Source organism: Rhinolophus hipposideros, assembly GCF_964194185.1.
Source record: "Rhinolophus hipposideros genome assembly, chromosome: 11".
Classification (NCBI taxonomy): domain Eukaryota; kingdom Metazoa; phylum Chordata; class Mammalia; order Chiroptera; family Rhinolophidae; genus Rhinolophus; species Rhinolophus hipposideros.
Window position 1 is genome coordinate 52,757,538 of NC_138057.1, and position 16,400 is coordinate 52,773,937.

Consider the following 16,400-nt stretch of genomic DNA (forward strand, 5'->3'; position numbering starts at 1 on the left):
AACCCACCAGCCAATGGTCCTGCGGAAGAGAGCACCTCAGGGGGGCTTCCTTGTGTTCATGCCCCACAAACAGGGCAGGGAAGGGAGGTTGGGAGAAAGAGGATGGGGGCGGTCCCCCACTCCCCACTGGCTGGGCTACCTCTGGCCGGGTCCTGCAGCCCTCTGTGTTCACACTTCCTGTGTGGCTAGCGAGGGGCTGTTTGAGTGACAGCGGAGGGCCCCCCTCTCTCTCAAGTCCTCTCAGGTGCTGCCACTGGCTGTTCTTAGCCCCACTGCAGGCCCAGCTGTACAGAAGGCAGCTGAGTGTACCGATCTCCGCCTGATTTATTCAGGTCAGAAGCGTAGAAGTCACCCGGGCTGTTTGGGGGGATGCCCCCCCCCCGAAACCCCGTCCACTGCCTGCTGCGGAGACGCCAACGTGCAAACTCACCAGGCACCATCCCTGTCAGTGTCGGTGCTGAGTAGCTGCCCTGTCCGGCGGGGGGGACGTGTGGAGGGTACCCGGGGAGGGTCGTGCTCGCCAAGTCGCGGCCTGAGGAATCAAAGCAACAAATCACAGGGTGAGTGTCTCCATGGCCAGCCACTAATGTCCACAGTTCCCTGGACATCTGCACATTTGTCACGTCTGGACGCTGACCACCCACATGCCCCCAGCTCCCCACATCCCTTGCATGCAGACACACACACTCCCCTCCAGCCACCCTGGCTCCACTCAGCAGGAACCAAAGACGTCTCTGCTGTGTCCCTGGGAAACCGGAGCTCTGGCCAGCTCACCTTGCTCTCTTCTCCCCAAGTAGGACTTGGCTTTCTCCAGTACACCTTTGCTTCTGCTGTGCCCTCTGCGTGAAGTGCCCCATCCTCCAGCTGCCGGCGGCCCAACTCCACCCACCTTCAAACACCAGCATGGATTCCTCCTTCCACCTCTAACCCCTACTGCTCTGGTCCTGACAGAATTCTTCCTCCTTTGGCCTAGAGCCAGTCACTCATTCAACAAAAGTGCAGGAAGTTCCTCCTGATACCAGGCACTGTCTGGGCAGTGGGATCTGGGTTCTGCCCTCAAGGACAGACATGCCCGTGCGTGTCCACCTCTTTGGCAGGCTGCTAGCTCCTGGAGGGGCAGAGGTGACACCTCATTCATCACCCAGACAACTGCCTCCACCACAGGGCTTGGCACCTAGTAGGCTCTTAGTGAATAAATGCGTGAACGAATGGCATATCCAAGTGTTAAGGAAGCAGGACTCTGAGGTTTGTCTGCCTCTTAGAGAAAGAGCAGGGCTACAGCCCTTTCAAACATGGCCGGTTATATGTATGTCACGATGTGCTCATGGGTAAGACCAACAAGCCACACCTTGGGAGAGTGAACCATTCTGTGATTATCTGTGGGGCCCTGAGGATGAGACCCCACCGTGGTGGGTAGAACTGGCCGTTGGTCCTAAGAGAAAGGAATGCACCTGCTGTCAGCCATGCTGGGAAGTGGGTGGGAAATAGGTTGCCTTCGGATGGGGGAGGGGAGGGCAGAACCTCGACCTCTTCTGGATGTGGTCACTGAGGACTGGCAAGGCCAGAGGGGCCCAGGGGTGTAAGGGAGCAGCTCCAGACCACGCACAGCCAGGCCGTGCCCCAGGAGCATTCCCTAGGGCCCAACAGGGTGGTATAGGCGGTACAAAGGCAGAAGACTCTGAGCTCAGCCCCATTAGCACATGGCCCAGAGAGAGGGCCCATCTCTGACCAGCACCCCCAAAGAATCCAAGCCAGCACATACTAGCAGCCGGTGAACGTTCCCTGGATGAAGGAACAGCTCTTCTAGTGCCGTCATTCAGACCAGCCAGCCAGCACCTAGAGGCTGCCTCACTTCACACAGTTCTGCTTATTTTCCAGAACCTTATGGAACACCAGGCAGCTGCCAAACAGGAGGCTCCCTCTCTCCCTCTGCTCACTGCCTCCATGGCTTTGGACTGGGCATGCTGTAGGGCAAGCATGGCTGGTGTCTCTTCCATGTGGCACTGTGACGGGAGCAATGCTCTGGGAATCCTTGACCCTCCATATGAACTGTATAGGACTCCCCATGAAGTTGAGACCAAACAGAAAACTGGAGCTGGCAGAACTGACCACACTTGTAAGGTGACTTAAGGAGTTGTGCCCCCGCCCGTAGCCATCTTACGCCTCTGCCTCTCACCCTCCTCCAACCCAGCACCCACACCCTCTATGGCAGCTCTTCTCGCTACAGAATGTAAACACCAGGACCATGTCTTTGTATTCCAAGGTCAGAATGGCATAGGCCTACAAATATTTATTAAGTGAATGAAGGACATGGCCCTGCTAGAGATGCAGGAGCTTTCTGGAGGCCATAACAGCACTCTCGCCCGTCCGTGATCAAGAAGCAGTACAGTGCAGACTGGTCAGTACAGGTTGTAGTGCCAGGGGCCAGGCTGCGAGTCATGTAGAGAAGACAGCCTGGGGCTATCCTGGTGGGCTGGCTCCTCCACCAACCCACGGGGGCCTCCCACCGGGGCCTCGCCTCCAGCTCACACCCTAATGACAACAGCAAACCCCAAATACTAACACAGAAATTATAAAACACCAGGCTCTGTTCTCGGAATTTTAAATTATTAACTCATTCAACCCTCAACAACTCTATGAGATAAGGTACTGATGCTATTCCCGTTTTATAGGATCATGAGATATAGAAAGGTCAAGTAATTTGTCCGGGTTGACACAGTAAGGGCCAGGATTCAAATCTAAGCAAGCCAATGTCCAAGTCCAAGCCAATGTCCACAGGTTTAGCCATTCCACTTGCCGTGCACATACACCTGGCTGTGCTTCTGTCCCCCGAGTCCAGAGGTTCCTCGCGTCTCAGCAGGACACCCAGGCAGAGCTTTGCCTCAGGCCACACTACCACCACTGCTTATTGGCCCCCATCATGCAAAAGGAAATTCAACGGCAGTTTTAATGACATATGTGTTGGGGTGGGGACCAGAAGCACATTGGGAGGAAGCCAAATCTTCCTCCAGAAAGAAGGAGGGCATTATTATCCTGAGAGGAGGCTGCCCAGTGCAGGGGACTCGTGGGGGCCAAACCGCACAAGATCCACATCCCACCTGCTGCCTGAGACGGATAAGATCATGCTGAGAGGGGAAGGGAGGTGCCCAAGGACACTCAGCTGATTGGCGGCAAGGCTGGGACTGGAATCCAGCTCTCCTGCTCCTGGGATTGGGTTCTTTCTTCCATGGGGAGCTGCTCATTTGGTCATGTCTGAATCCCAAAAGTTTTTGCCACTGTTACACAGGTTTTCAAACCTTGATCCCTAAAGCAAGGGTTTGAAAAATCAGTGCCTCACCCAAGCCTCTCTCAGCTTAAGAAGCCAGATTGAAAAACCTAGGGAAGGAGGAGAAAGGAATCGATTAACAAAAAGCAGAAAATAACAACTTAGGAAACAGAAAAGCAGACACATCAACAAATACAGCCAAGAATTGTTATCTGAAAAGACCGGTAAGCTAGACAACCCTAGGGAGAGATTCAAAAAAGAAGACACAAATTCCAAAGTAAGGAATCAGGAGAAGACACAACCAGAGATACGGAAGAGATGATATTAAAAAAAGAAAAAAAAAGAAAATGCATGGCCACTCAACACCCATAAATATGGAAATCCTACCCAAAGTGTAAGTTTCTAGGAAAACATGAATTACTAAAATTAACTCAAGAAGAGGTAGAAAATATAAACAATCTTAGGAGAAATATAAAAAACTTGTTTTTTAAATTAAATTGTTTTTTAAAATAAGGTGCCTCATCCATTTAGCTTCTTGAACAAGTTTTTTGTTTTTGTTTTTGGAAAATTCTTCTAAACCTTCAAGGAATATGTATTTCTGTTATTAAACTGTTTCAGGATATGTAAAAAACTAAGAAAATCTTTCCAATTCATTTTGCCAAGCTAGCATAATCCTGATGTAAAAACTTAACAAAGGTGCATCACAATGAAAATCAAAGGCTAGTCTCACAATTTTTTAATATACATGCAAAAAAATCTATCTCACTGATCAAGCAATATCAGAGAAAGAATAATATACCATGACCAAATAATGCTTATTTGGGGTATGCAAGGATGATTTAATGTTAAAGTATTGGTTGGGAAATCATATTCATGTATCAAAGGAGAAAAATCATGATTATATCAAAAGGATGGAAAAGGCATTGGCTAAAATTCAATACTAATTCCTTATAATATCTCTCAGTAAATAAGAATTGAAGTATACTTCTTTGATCTGGTATTGATCTTAAATCTAGAGCAACATCTTCCCTAATTGGTGAAATACCTGAAGCATTCTTATTAAAGACAAGTACATGTCAAGGAAATCTGTTATCGCTGAAAACTGTACTGAAAGTTTTAGCCAGTACGAGCAGACAAGATAGAGATAAAAGAGGGATAAACATTGGGGGGGGGGAAACACCAAAATTGTCATTAGCTGGATATATCTTGAGTCTGGAAAAATCACAAGATAATCAGCCCATTTACTAGAATGAGTAGAAAATGTTTGGTGAGACAGCCAGGTATTGGGTGTCTAAAATCAACACCTTTCTAGATTCAGCAGCTCCCCACGGCCTATTCAATTAAGTATAGATAATTTATTTTGGCTTCCAAGGCCCTCCTCCATCTGTGCCACCGACCTGTGACCTTGCCAGCCTCATCAACTCTGACCCTGGGGCTATTTCTCAAACTGCCCTTCACTTTTCCACCCCTACGCCCTTGGTTCATGCTGTTCCCGTTCTAACTGCCCTTCTCCCATTCTTATCAATTAAACCTTCCATGCAGTCTCCAAATGCCACCCTCTGGAAACTGCTCCTCTGTGAAGGCTTTTGTAGGCCCTCAAATCTGTGGTATTTGCCTTCTCTGAAGGTCCCCCTGCTCCAAACCAGTGCGAAGGGAGAATCATGTCAGGGGAACAGACAAGCTGGAGAAGATGACGTTAGCAATGATGAGATGGCACTTCGGTTGTGCCAGACTCTCTTACTCTTTTACATACATTCATGCACTTTATCATCCTAACAACTCTATGAGTTTTGAACAGTGATCATGTCCACGTTATAAAAGAGGGAACGGAGGAGGAAGGAAGAGGTTAAGCGACCTGCCTCACATCACACTAGTACTAGTCACAGAGCTAGTACTAGTAGGAAAGAGAGCTGCGATTTGAACCCAGATGGCCTGAGCTTCATGGGTGGGGGTAGGGGGTGGGGGGAGAAAACGAGCAAAGAAGGAGGGCTGAGAAGTAGGACGTTCAATTATTCAGGTCAGCAACTGGAAGGGGTGAGCAGATTAAAGCAGGAAAGAGAGAGCAGGGGTCCAAGATGGGCTGTCAGAAGTCAGAACGGAAGGAGGGTATGAATGTCCGTTTGGGAATAAACTCACCAGTATTAGTCTGCTCCATGAGGACAGGGCTGCAGGGTGCCTGGCACATAGCAAGTGCCCATAACTATTAGTGGGAAAGCGAGGACTAAAAGGCCATTCGGGGCTCTTTTAACTGATTGCAGCCCCAGTGTTGCTATTGAACCGCTGTGGGGCTCTGGACCAGCAGGCCACTCTGAGCATCAGTCTTTCCCAATCAAAAAAATAAAAGAGCTCTTAGATCAGTGATATCCAAGAGCCTACACTGGCCTGTGTGTACGTACACACAAAGGATAATTTAACTGTGAGTAGATTTTTCTGCCTTAAAGTTCAACTGCGCCTGCAGCTCCGGACACTCCACAATCAATCCTGTAATGTGAGCTGCTACCTGCAGGGCTAATATGTCCTCCTTAGACAATGGCCGGCGGTGCTAGGAGCTTCCAGCCTCAGTGGGGCCTGGTGTCAGCTCTAGCAAGGGTCAGGACTCAGCAGTCATGCTGGGAACTCATTTTATCCCCAGGCCCTCCTCCCAGCCCACAGGGATGGCAGTGTACTCAAAGAGTAGCTGACCAATGGCCACATGTATTCTACAGATAACTCTGCCTCTGAGTTCCCTGTCACTGGGCAACTCCTTTGCATTGTTCATGGCTCCAATTTCATCCCACAAATGTCCCTAGAAACAGAGGCTGTGGCCTGTGGCTGCATCTACCTTCTTTGGACTGGCCACAAAAGCAAAGAGTCTGAGTGCGCCTGTGGTGTGGTGGGCAAAGAAGGGAGAGACTGACAGCGTCTGTGTCATCTGCAGGACCCTGACACCCTCCTCACTCTGTGCCAGGTACTGGGGTAGGCAGTTCATGAACATTAGTCCATTGAACCCTCACTGATTATAAAATTTCCAATAAACTTTATGAGACCCTGTGGGGAAATCACAGGGAAGCTGACTGCAGCTCAGTATGGAAAAGAAGCGGCAGAGCACAGCAATTAAGAATGTGCACTGTGCCCAGGCTCGAATCCTTGCTTTCCCACCTACTGGCTGTGTGGCTTTGAGAGAGTTCCTTAACCATTCTGAGCCTCAGTTTCCTCATCTGTAAAATGAAGATAATAATAGCCAACACCTATCTACAGCAAATAATAGCTAACCCTCATAGAGAGGAAACGACGAGCCAGGTACCACCTCCTCATTCCTACAATAATCCTAGTAGAGAGCTACTATTATGCCAGTTTTACTCAGGGGACACGAAGGCACAGAAAGTATAAGTGACTTGCTCACAGTCACAGAGCTAGTACTAAGAAAGCCAGGTTTCAAACCCAGTCAGTCTGGCTGACAAATCTGCACTCTGCCCCCACACTGTGCCGCCTCGGCAGTAATAATAACTTGCCTTTTTTGCAGGGGTCTGGTGAGGAAGTCAGTGAGAAGAAGCATGGAAACACGTGGCACAGTCAGCCCAGTGAGCCCTTCTGGAAGACGGAATTGTTGGCCACAACCCTTACCCTCACCCTTATAACCATCATCTGGAAAAACAAGTGATAATTTGACACCAAACATGTAGGAAAAAAACACAATATTAAACTTATTAAAAACAAATACATTTATAAGAAACTACAAAGAAACCCTCTGCAGTTCCCCCTAGTGGAGGCAGTATGCTTCTCTGTCCCTTCAGGTTGGGCTCAGCCATGTGCCTTGCTTTGGCCAATGGGAAGTGAGCAGACATTTGGCAAGCAGAAGCTCGTCATATGCTTGTGGGACTGGGTGTGTCCTCTGCACGTGTGCCATCACCATGAGAACAGGCCCTGGCTAGGTGGCTACAAGGAGGAAAGGAAGCACATGGAGCAGAGATGGACCCAATCAACCTACGACTGGAGTCAAGCCCAGCCCACATCAGCCAACCCCCAGCCAACCCCAAGGAGCATGAGCAAGAAGCGATGATTGTTGTTTTAAGCCCTGATCTTTGGGGTGGTTTGCTAAGAAGTACTGTTGTGGAAATAGCTGATTGATACAAGATTTCATAAATGTTACCTGTTCTTGTTTTCATCACTAGTCTCTGCTTAACAACACGGCTGCCTGGGACTTTCTAAGAAGGCCTGTCTAAATCTGAGCAGAGGCTGAACACCAGCTGGTGGGAAAAGCCAGAGTGGATTTTAGCCTTAAATTTGCTTTGATGGCCTACAAGGACTTTCCCCACACTGAGCTGGGGATTCCATGATCTTGGAGTATATGGGCACTTTCACCTTCTCAGTCCCTTCTCTAACATGTTTCAGGCATGTCACCCAGGCTGGGAGTGTTTAACAACCAGTCAACACAAGGCCCCTGCACTGACGTGGCACACTGTAGGTGTTCAGAAAATGTCTGTCAGGATGAAATTAATCAGACATCAGTTCTACCATCTGAAAGAAACTTTGGTTCCCGTCTCACTAACATCTCAGAAAGCCCTTCATCATGAACTCCACAACATAACTAGGCCTGATTTATCCATTTTTTTGCTTAGATGCAACTTTTTCTTTTTTATAGAGCCCATTTCTAGGTAGGCTTTCTCTATGTACACTAATGGGGGGAAATGTGAATCCAATTAACTTCAAATTTAGCTCATAATGAACTTATCTCATTTTGCTACCAGCTCGGTTCTCATCGTGTGGCAGTAATTAACCACTGGGGGTTGTCACTCCCAGACACATGACATGGAGATCCTCCCAGTGCCTCTCTTCAAACCCTTACAGAATTCATTACCCTGACAGTGTGAAAACCCTTCACTTTGAATACCACAGGGCACCAACCAAACTCCCCCTCTATCTACCTGACTGTGTGTGTGAGCGAGGGAAAGAAGAAAGCCACTAAGAAGCCATGAATTATTGTGAACAAGATGAGAGGATGGGGGCTGAACACTGGTGGAGGCTGGATGGCCAGAGAAGGTCTTCCGGCCTGGACAGCTCTGGGCTGTAGGTTCTACCCAGAGGAGGGCAATCTCCACACACAAGGCCCATGCTATAAGGGAGTTGGTTGGAATATGGTGGAGCTGGTCCTTCGCATCTGGCAATTGTATCCACTGGGGACTCTTAATGCCCAGGAAGCCTGCACACCCCAGGAAGGGGCAACAGTAACCTGCTGTGTGACCTCAGGTAAGTTCCATCCCCTCTCTGGGCCTTGGTTTTACCATCTGAACACTCACGCAATGAGAACAAGTGGCTTCTCGGGGTTCTCTGCTCCAAGATTCCATAAGTTAGGGACATCATTTTATCCCCGTATTGATGGAACTGGAAGCTGGTGCTAGCTGCTATAGAGACAGGTATGGCAGTTCCTACCCACAGCATCAGATTCCCTGGAGCCCCTCAATTAAATCCTAGTGAAAGGAGGGTAAGCATCAGTTTTGTTTTCCTGTTTCCAGGAAAGGAAGTTAGAGAAGGAGATAGGAGCTGTCAATCTGTACACTGCTGCCGCGGTCCTCTCACCCAATGTCCATATAGGCGACAAGGCCTGAGATAGCAGCCCCTACTCGGCTCCTGCTAATTTACAAAAGAACTGGAACTCTGGTTTCATTTCATTGGGGAATCTCCTGTCCATGTGAATGTTGACATGAATCCAGTTTTAAAAATATACACTGAGGGCTAAAGAAAACTGGTCAAAAGGCCATGTTTAGCATTCAGACTGCTAATTTTCAACTTTTACCCATCCTCAAAGCCGTCAAGTCCTGTCTGCAGGACCATTCCCTGCCCTGCAGTTTTCCCAGCTGCCAGGCCTTTTAAGGACATGAGCCCTGCCTGGGTGCCCAGGTAACTGACAAAGAGGAGGTAACCCCCTGCAGGGTGGAACAGGCCAGAGCATAGAGTAAAAGCATTGCAGAAGGTGAATTCTGGGAAACTGGGGCATGAGCACAGCCAGCTCCCAGGGGCTGCCCAAATCTCCTGCCATCTTCCTTGTTTCTGTGGGTGACAGCCCCAGCCTCCAGCCACAGCAGCTTCAAAAACACTCCTCCTCCCTCATGCTCAGTCAGTCCCCACGCCCCTCTTGACTCTCCATCCCCTCAGTGCCCTCCCTCCATGGCTCTGACCTACCCAGAACAGACTGTCCTTTCCTTTCCCTTTTTCCTGGTGTCCTCCTCTCAGACCTCCTACCCCGGCCCTGCTCCAACCTCTGTTCTGGACTGTCTGCTAAGGCTCCTGTCCTAGCACCCGGTGTCCAGCCACAGATCTCCTCCGCTCGCCCTGAAGGACGACCTGGAGCCACAAAGGAGCTCAGTGAGGGCTCTGAAGCCAATGCTTCTGATTCTGTCTCATTTAACCAGGACTTGCAGACACGTCTAGAACATTTTCCCTTCCTCAAAGTCACAGAACCATGAGAAACATTTTTGAGGGTTCAGAAACATTATTTAAACGTTATTTAAAACTTTAAAAAAAAAGATCTAAAGGTAGAAAGCATCGCCTTTCAATGTCACGAGCACTGTTTAATAGGCACACCCAAGGACCATGCCTATGAGACAACATACCTGTGGTTGGAAATTCTTTACTATTTGATTAGCACCCAGACATGGGAAGTTACATGTTAACAAGTAGGTTTCTATCAGATAGAAGACATAGCCCCCAAAGTTTGGGTTTATTGCCCTGTAAGACATAAACCAATTTTGTATCTATTCTAGCAATTTTATTTCAACTTCTGTTTTTAAATGCCTTTCCCAATGGATGATATAAACCCCTATTCCTTATTTGCTCTTGAAGCCACTTTTATCTTTTCATGTGTTCCCTCATTAATGTGAGTTGAATAACATTTTCAAAGGTGTTCCTTCTATATTTGTACGTGAGTTATGTTCTTAACTTTTTACAAATTATACTTTGACACTTATAGGAAAAAGTCAACAGTGCCTGAGTGACATGAGCTGAAGATTTTCAACCAACATCAAAGCGGATGATAGTAAACGGCCATCTGAGGGGAGGGGAAGAAGAACGGCCCAACATCCAGGATACGGGGCGGGGACGAATGCTGCTGAACGAACCCCTGTGTCTGTGTACAAGTAGCACACACATCACCGGCTCCTTCGTTCCAGCTGGCGTTTGAAACGTGTGACAGTTTGAACGGGAGCTGCTCTGAAGTCTCCCTTTGTTCGGACCTGCCACGGGCAAGGGCTGTGCTGAGCCGGGCAATGCACAGGGGGAGAATTTCACCTAGAGGGGAAAGGCTGGCAGTGATGGAACAGCCCAACTCGCCTGCAGACAATGGACGTGCTAATTGCCGATGAGCCACATCCTGTCATTACAGCAGACCTGGATGGCTCCTAATGACAGGTTTATTAGCCATTAGTTTAGATGCTATTATTTACTTAGAAATAATAACACTAAATTTCTTTTCTGAAAATTACCTAATCCCCACTTTTAACTAATTCTGACTGGCCTCCCTCTAATTTTCCTGGCTAAAGATCTAATCTGGATTTGTAGAGTGGGGAAGACAACTCTGACAATTCATTAATCAGGGCACTGTTTACTTCACAGTCTCAACCCTCCCCATCCCTTCATTTGAACTGACCTCGTCTACTTTCCTGGAATCACTGAGAACTTCCAGACTCCAACCCTGTGTTTCAATTTCAAGAGAGTGTTTGAATTTCATCTGCCTGGCATTTTAGAGCAGACGCTGGGGCTTAGTCAATATTTTCATGTACATTTATGCCACGATCTTCCTTGAACTAGCAACTGTTGATCCAATATAATAAACCTACAAAGGCTGCAGAAAGCTCTGCCACACTCCTGGCTCCTAGCCTCCCTGTCAGGCCAGGCACGGCTCCAGGGACAGAAGGAAGCCAGTATTTATAGGAGGAGAATGCCAAGGGCAGCTGTGGGCTAGCTCATCTCTTCATTCATTCATTCATTCACTCATTCATTCATGCATTATCTCATACCTACCAAACTCTAAGCACCTTCCTGAGTGTTCCAGAGGACCTGGGAGATGATAATAATAATAATGGTGATGATGATGACAATGATAATAATAATCATAATCATAATATAATGTCCACAACAGAACAGTTAGCATTTCTTCAGCTCTTACCATGTACCAGGCACCACTCTGTGTTTTGTATGTATCATCTCATTTAAGTATCACAGCTACCCTGGGAGATAGAAACCTTTATAATCCCCGATTTGCAGGGAAGATATGCAGCTAGAAATGGTGGAGCTGCATGCAAACTGAGGCTCTCCGATGCCAGAGTCATGCCTTTACCATCCCCTCCCCCAACTATTCTGCTTCAGTAAATGAATTGCAAAATACAGAACACACCTTCCCTTTGACCAGCAATTCTACTTCTAGGACTTTACCTATGGAAATACCCAGAAAACAACACCAAGATTTACATTTCATGGGAAGGAAGGGAGGGAGGGAGGGAAGGAGGGGGAAGGGAGGGAGGGAGGGCGAAAACCCAAATGTCTACCATAACGGCTGGGTTAAATAAATTATGATACGTCCCTATATTACAGTTTTGAAAGACAGTGAGGTCTCTTTGAATGTGTGGATTGTGGAAAGAGCTCCAAGATGCATTATTGAATGAACGAAACAAAATGCAGAAGATTATGTACAATACGATTCCATTGGTGCTAGTAGAAAGTAGACAAAACCTACATGCTGAGAGATGTGTATAAATGTTACTGAAAGTATACACAAAAGGTTAACTTTGGGGTGAGGAACTATGGATGGGAGGGCTAAGGTTGGGGGAAGAAGATTTAGTTTTTCATTTTATATTTTTCACTATGGTTTGAATATTTAACTCCATGCATGTATTACTTTTTATTTGAAATTAACTTTTTGATTTAAAATTAACTTTATCTTAAGAACCAGACACCGTCTGTGCCCCAAGGGGCTCACTCACAGTATTGAAGGGGAGATAATAATGAATCCAAGATACAGGGAGGGCACAGCTCCTCCCTGTCCCCTGCTCCCACTTTTGCAGCTCTCAGGCCAGAGCTGTCACAACATGGACTTCTTGCTTTCAAGGACAGCGTCATGATGCCAGGAGTACCTTGGCCAAGTCACATATTCACAGCTCACGGTCCCACCAGGCCTCCCCAAGCCAGCCTCCAGCTCTGGCCTGGGCAGTAAATAGGGTGATGTCCCACTGATCCAAAACATGCCATCAAACCATCTCAGTCTTGGCAATCTGGCTGTGAGCAGCCGAAAGGTGGGCACAAAGCCTTTCCCTAGATTCCCTCTGGGCACCCGCTCTGGCAGGCTCAATCCTCGTTTGCACACAGTTCCAATAAGTTCAGTGGTTTGATTTCCCAGCCCCCTAGCAGATAGAAAACAGCAAAAAAAGGAAGAGGAGAGAGACTTCTAGAGTCAGTCAAACTGACATTAGGAGAAGTGACAGGTGACAGGTGAGCAACAAGGATGGAGACAGGAAAACAATATAATCCGACATAAGAAATCCAAACCTCAGCAGTCTGGGGGTGGTGCTTAGCGGAAGAGCAAGCTACCTGCTTACCGACCTCTGGATCAGGTAAGGCTCAGTAATGCAGTTCACAGAGGTGAACCTGGCTGCTGTCACCGGAAGAGAGTGCACGTATGTCAGTAGCTCTAGCACAATTATGTGCATCTCTTCTGAAGAAACTGATATGACAAACCAGTGTTTTGAAAGTTGGCTTGGGACCTGTATAATCATAAGTAGCAGATGGAGAAAAGCCCAATTGCCCATCTCAGTCCAGGATGGGTTCCTGGAGGACCCTCATACAGTGCATGGCAACTGCAAAAACCATCAGGAGATAGACTGCTGAGGGACACCCACCATATCTCCACTCCTGAACACGGTATGTGCCCACCAAGCTGGCTGGAGAATATTGAAAATGTCTCTTTGTGCCATGACATTTCAAAATCATGGAGTCCCATGGCCAGACTAAAACATGGAGGTGACCCAACGAAAGGCCGACAGTATTCTCATCACATTTGCCCACCCAAGATTGCTAATGCGGAAGACACTTCCCAGACCTGACTGTTGGGAAAGTCCTCCTTCCCAAGAGTGGAGTCTACATAAACTAGATGATCGTTAAATGTAAAACAGAAGGAATAAATGAACACACAGAAAGCATGGAGTTCTTCTGAAGTAAACTTCCAGCTTGGGGGACATTGCATCTTTGTAAAAGGAGGCAGTGTAGCAAGGCAGTTAGAGACAAGCGTCATGAGCTGGCAGTCTTGATCTAGACTGGCTGTGTGACCTTGAGCAAGTTGCTTAGCCTCTCTGTGTCTCAGTTTTCTCATCTATAAATGAAGATAATTCTATCTGCCTTACAGAGTTGTTGCATGGATTAAATTAACAAATGCATGTAAAGCTCCTAGTAGTACAGGGCTGGGCACAGAGTGAACACTCAATAATGCCACCCACTGCTTTATGTACCTGTGATATCATTGAATATGCATGCATACGATGGATAGTTGATAGTAGCTAGCTCTGTTGAGAGATTGCTATTTGCCAGACCCTCTTCTATGTGCTTTATGCACATTATCTCATTTAATCATCCAAACAATCCTACAAGGTGGAAATTATTCTTATTGTTGTGATGGCAGCAGTGGTGGTGGTTATTGAGAGGCTGAATGAGCCTAGTGGTTAAGAGCAAAGGCTTTGGGAGCAGACTGCTGGATTGAAATCCCAGCTTTGCTACTTACTGTTGTTTTGTAACCTTGGACAAGATTATGCCTCATTTTCCTCATCTATAAAATGGGGCTAATGATAATACCATCTTCTTAGACTGTAAAGAATTAGGACACTTAGAGAGATGCCTGGCCCATTTGAGTGTTCCTAAATGTTAGCTATGGCCATTATTACCTCCAATATACACAAGAGGCAACTGAGGCTGAGAGAGGTTAAGTAACTTGTCAAGGTTGCAAAGGTGGAATATGGGGAGGGAAGTTGAGATTAGATACTCAGCATGCCTGTGCTCTTGACCATCAAGTTGCACATGTAGAATGAGTTTGAAATGAAGTCAGGCATGGTGGGAGGGACTTACTGGACCTTTCAAGCTGAAGAGTAAGGTCAGGGCTGGAGGACCACATATGAAGGTCCACTGCGGCCCAGCCAGCCCTGGACTGGGGTCAGAAAGCTCTCCACCTCCTTACTGTGTCTTTAAACAGGTCCCCTCCCCTTTCTGAACATTCTCATCTGTGAACCAGAGTCCTAACCCCAGGCCCCCCACGTGGGGAGGATCAAACAAAGCCTGAGAAAGGCATATTATCTGGTTCTCTGCCTTATTTCTATGTCTGGCTGGCAGCCCATTTATTTAAGAAATAATAGGTAAATGTCTAAACCTCAGCGAGGTTTACGATCTCTTGTAAGGGGGTGGAGGTCCGTCACAAATCCCAAACCAGTGGCTCAGTCAGTCTGCCTCTGCTGCAGAGGGTAACAGGATGGTGGGTGTCACAGAGAGCCAGGCCTGGAACTGAGAAAGCCTAACCTTCGCAGTGGCTCAAAAATCATTTCGGAATCAGGGGCACCAGAGCCCGAAGAATGCTAAAGGTCAACCAGTGCAGGAGTGTTCCAGTTGTGTTTCTTTGGGCCTCCTGGTGGACCTTGGGGGCCTCTGGGACTGATACCCCCAAACCACTGGTCCTCCACTCTGACTAGTTTACACAAAGGGCTTTCCAGGAAGGTTTCATCTGAACAAAAATTTTCTTGACAAAAAATATTTTAAACTTAGTAATCATTGGAAAAGCACTGATTGCCCACACTGCTAGTGAGTGAAGAAACCCTTTTGGGGGCCAGGCCTTGCCCAGAGAGCTATGCACAGTCAGGCCTGCACCCTAGAACCACCGTGGCCCCCAATCCAAATTTCCTCCCCTTGGTCTCTCGATTCTTTTTTTAAAAATGTTTTTAATTTTTTATTTTTGGGGGTTTCTCGATTCTTTTTGTGCCTCTTCCCTCTGTCTTCACAGAATACTCCTCAAGTTCAAGAAACTGATTCTCAATTTTTTCCTTCCAGTAGTCCAGGGCATGAATGTCCCTGATGAAACAAAAAGATCACTTTCCTCCATGAGTGGATCTAAGGGTGCAGGCATCCTCTCGGGCTCTGCACGCCTGGCTCAAGTCAGCAGTGGCTCTGGAGTCAGGAAAGGGCTGAGCCCTCGTCGGGCAGCCAGTGCCCACAGTGACCTTGGGCCAGGGAGGGATGGACACTGATAGAACAAGCTGGGTTCCTGCCCAGTCAGTTCTATTTATTGACCCTGCCGATCTGGGGAATACACACAGGAATCAGAACACACACAGGAATTCACAGAATTTGCCATTGGCTTCCACCCATTGTGTAATGTATCTCACTGACTGTACTTCGCTGAGCCTCGCTTTCCAAATCTGCAAAATACGGATATACTCCTTGTCCTACCTCCAAGGGTTCCTGGGCTTTGGAAATGGAGGAAGGAGAGAAGGAGGGAATGAGAAGGAGGAAGACAGCAGAGTCTTCTGGTAAAAGGATGGAAACATGCAACCCAGCGTGGCATCAACTTGAGTTTTAAAGTCTGACAAGCCAGTGCTTGCTACGCTAGCCAACTGCATACAATAGGTTACCACATAATTTCTGCCCTCAGTTTCCTTGTCTACAAAATGGGAACAATAACACCCTCTTCACAGGGCTGTTGAGGTCTGAACGAGGTCACTGGGGAAAAGAAGCCTCATAGAGCCTGGGCTCATGGTCACTGTGCAGTTGTGGCCTCTCCCTCCCCTCCTTTCCAGGGTCCCAGATCCCCAGTGTTCCCCTCCCATCACAAGCTCCTTCTGCTCCAGCCCTCCCCACCAAAAGGAACCTACCGGGCAGGAGGACTCAGAGAATTAAAACATGAAATCAAACAGCTTCTTGACGGGAAATGCTTTGGAAATTTTCGGCTCCATTTACTTCTCAATCTAATTTTGTCCTCGGATGCACATTATGCTCGAGATGGGATCTCATGTGGTTTGCCCAGCGCTCCGTACACCAGCAGGAGGCAGCCGGCGTCTCGATTGCTGCTCCCGTCTCTCCCGCCCATGAGTGGCATAATGAGGGCACCCAGCAGGCTCTGGGCGCCCCTGGGCAA

The 16,400-nt window shown here is 47.7% G+C and overlaps 1 protein-coding gene across 8 annotated transcripts in view; it reads right to left on the reverse strand.

Annotated features, from left to right (window-relative positions):
- Window positions 1-16,400, reverse strand: part of PAX5 (paired box 5) — a gene marked incomplete at both ends in the record, with an annotated part of 179,055 nt that overhangs the window by 36,096 nt on the left and 126,559 nt on the right. For 5 of the 8 annotated variants that reach the window (XM_081067161.1, XM_081067159.1, XM_081067157.1 and 2 more), the window contains one exon: window positions 431-532. The exons of the other annotated variants lie outside the window; for them this stretch is intronic. In XM_081067161.1, coding sequence (XP_080923287.1) covers window positions 431-532 — 102 coding nt within the window. The remainder of the gene's footprint in view (window positions 1-430; window positions 533-16,400) is intronic. 8 annotated transcript variants of the gene reach the window in all.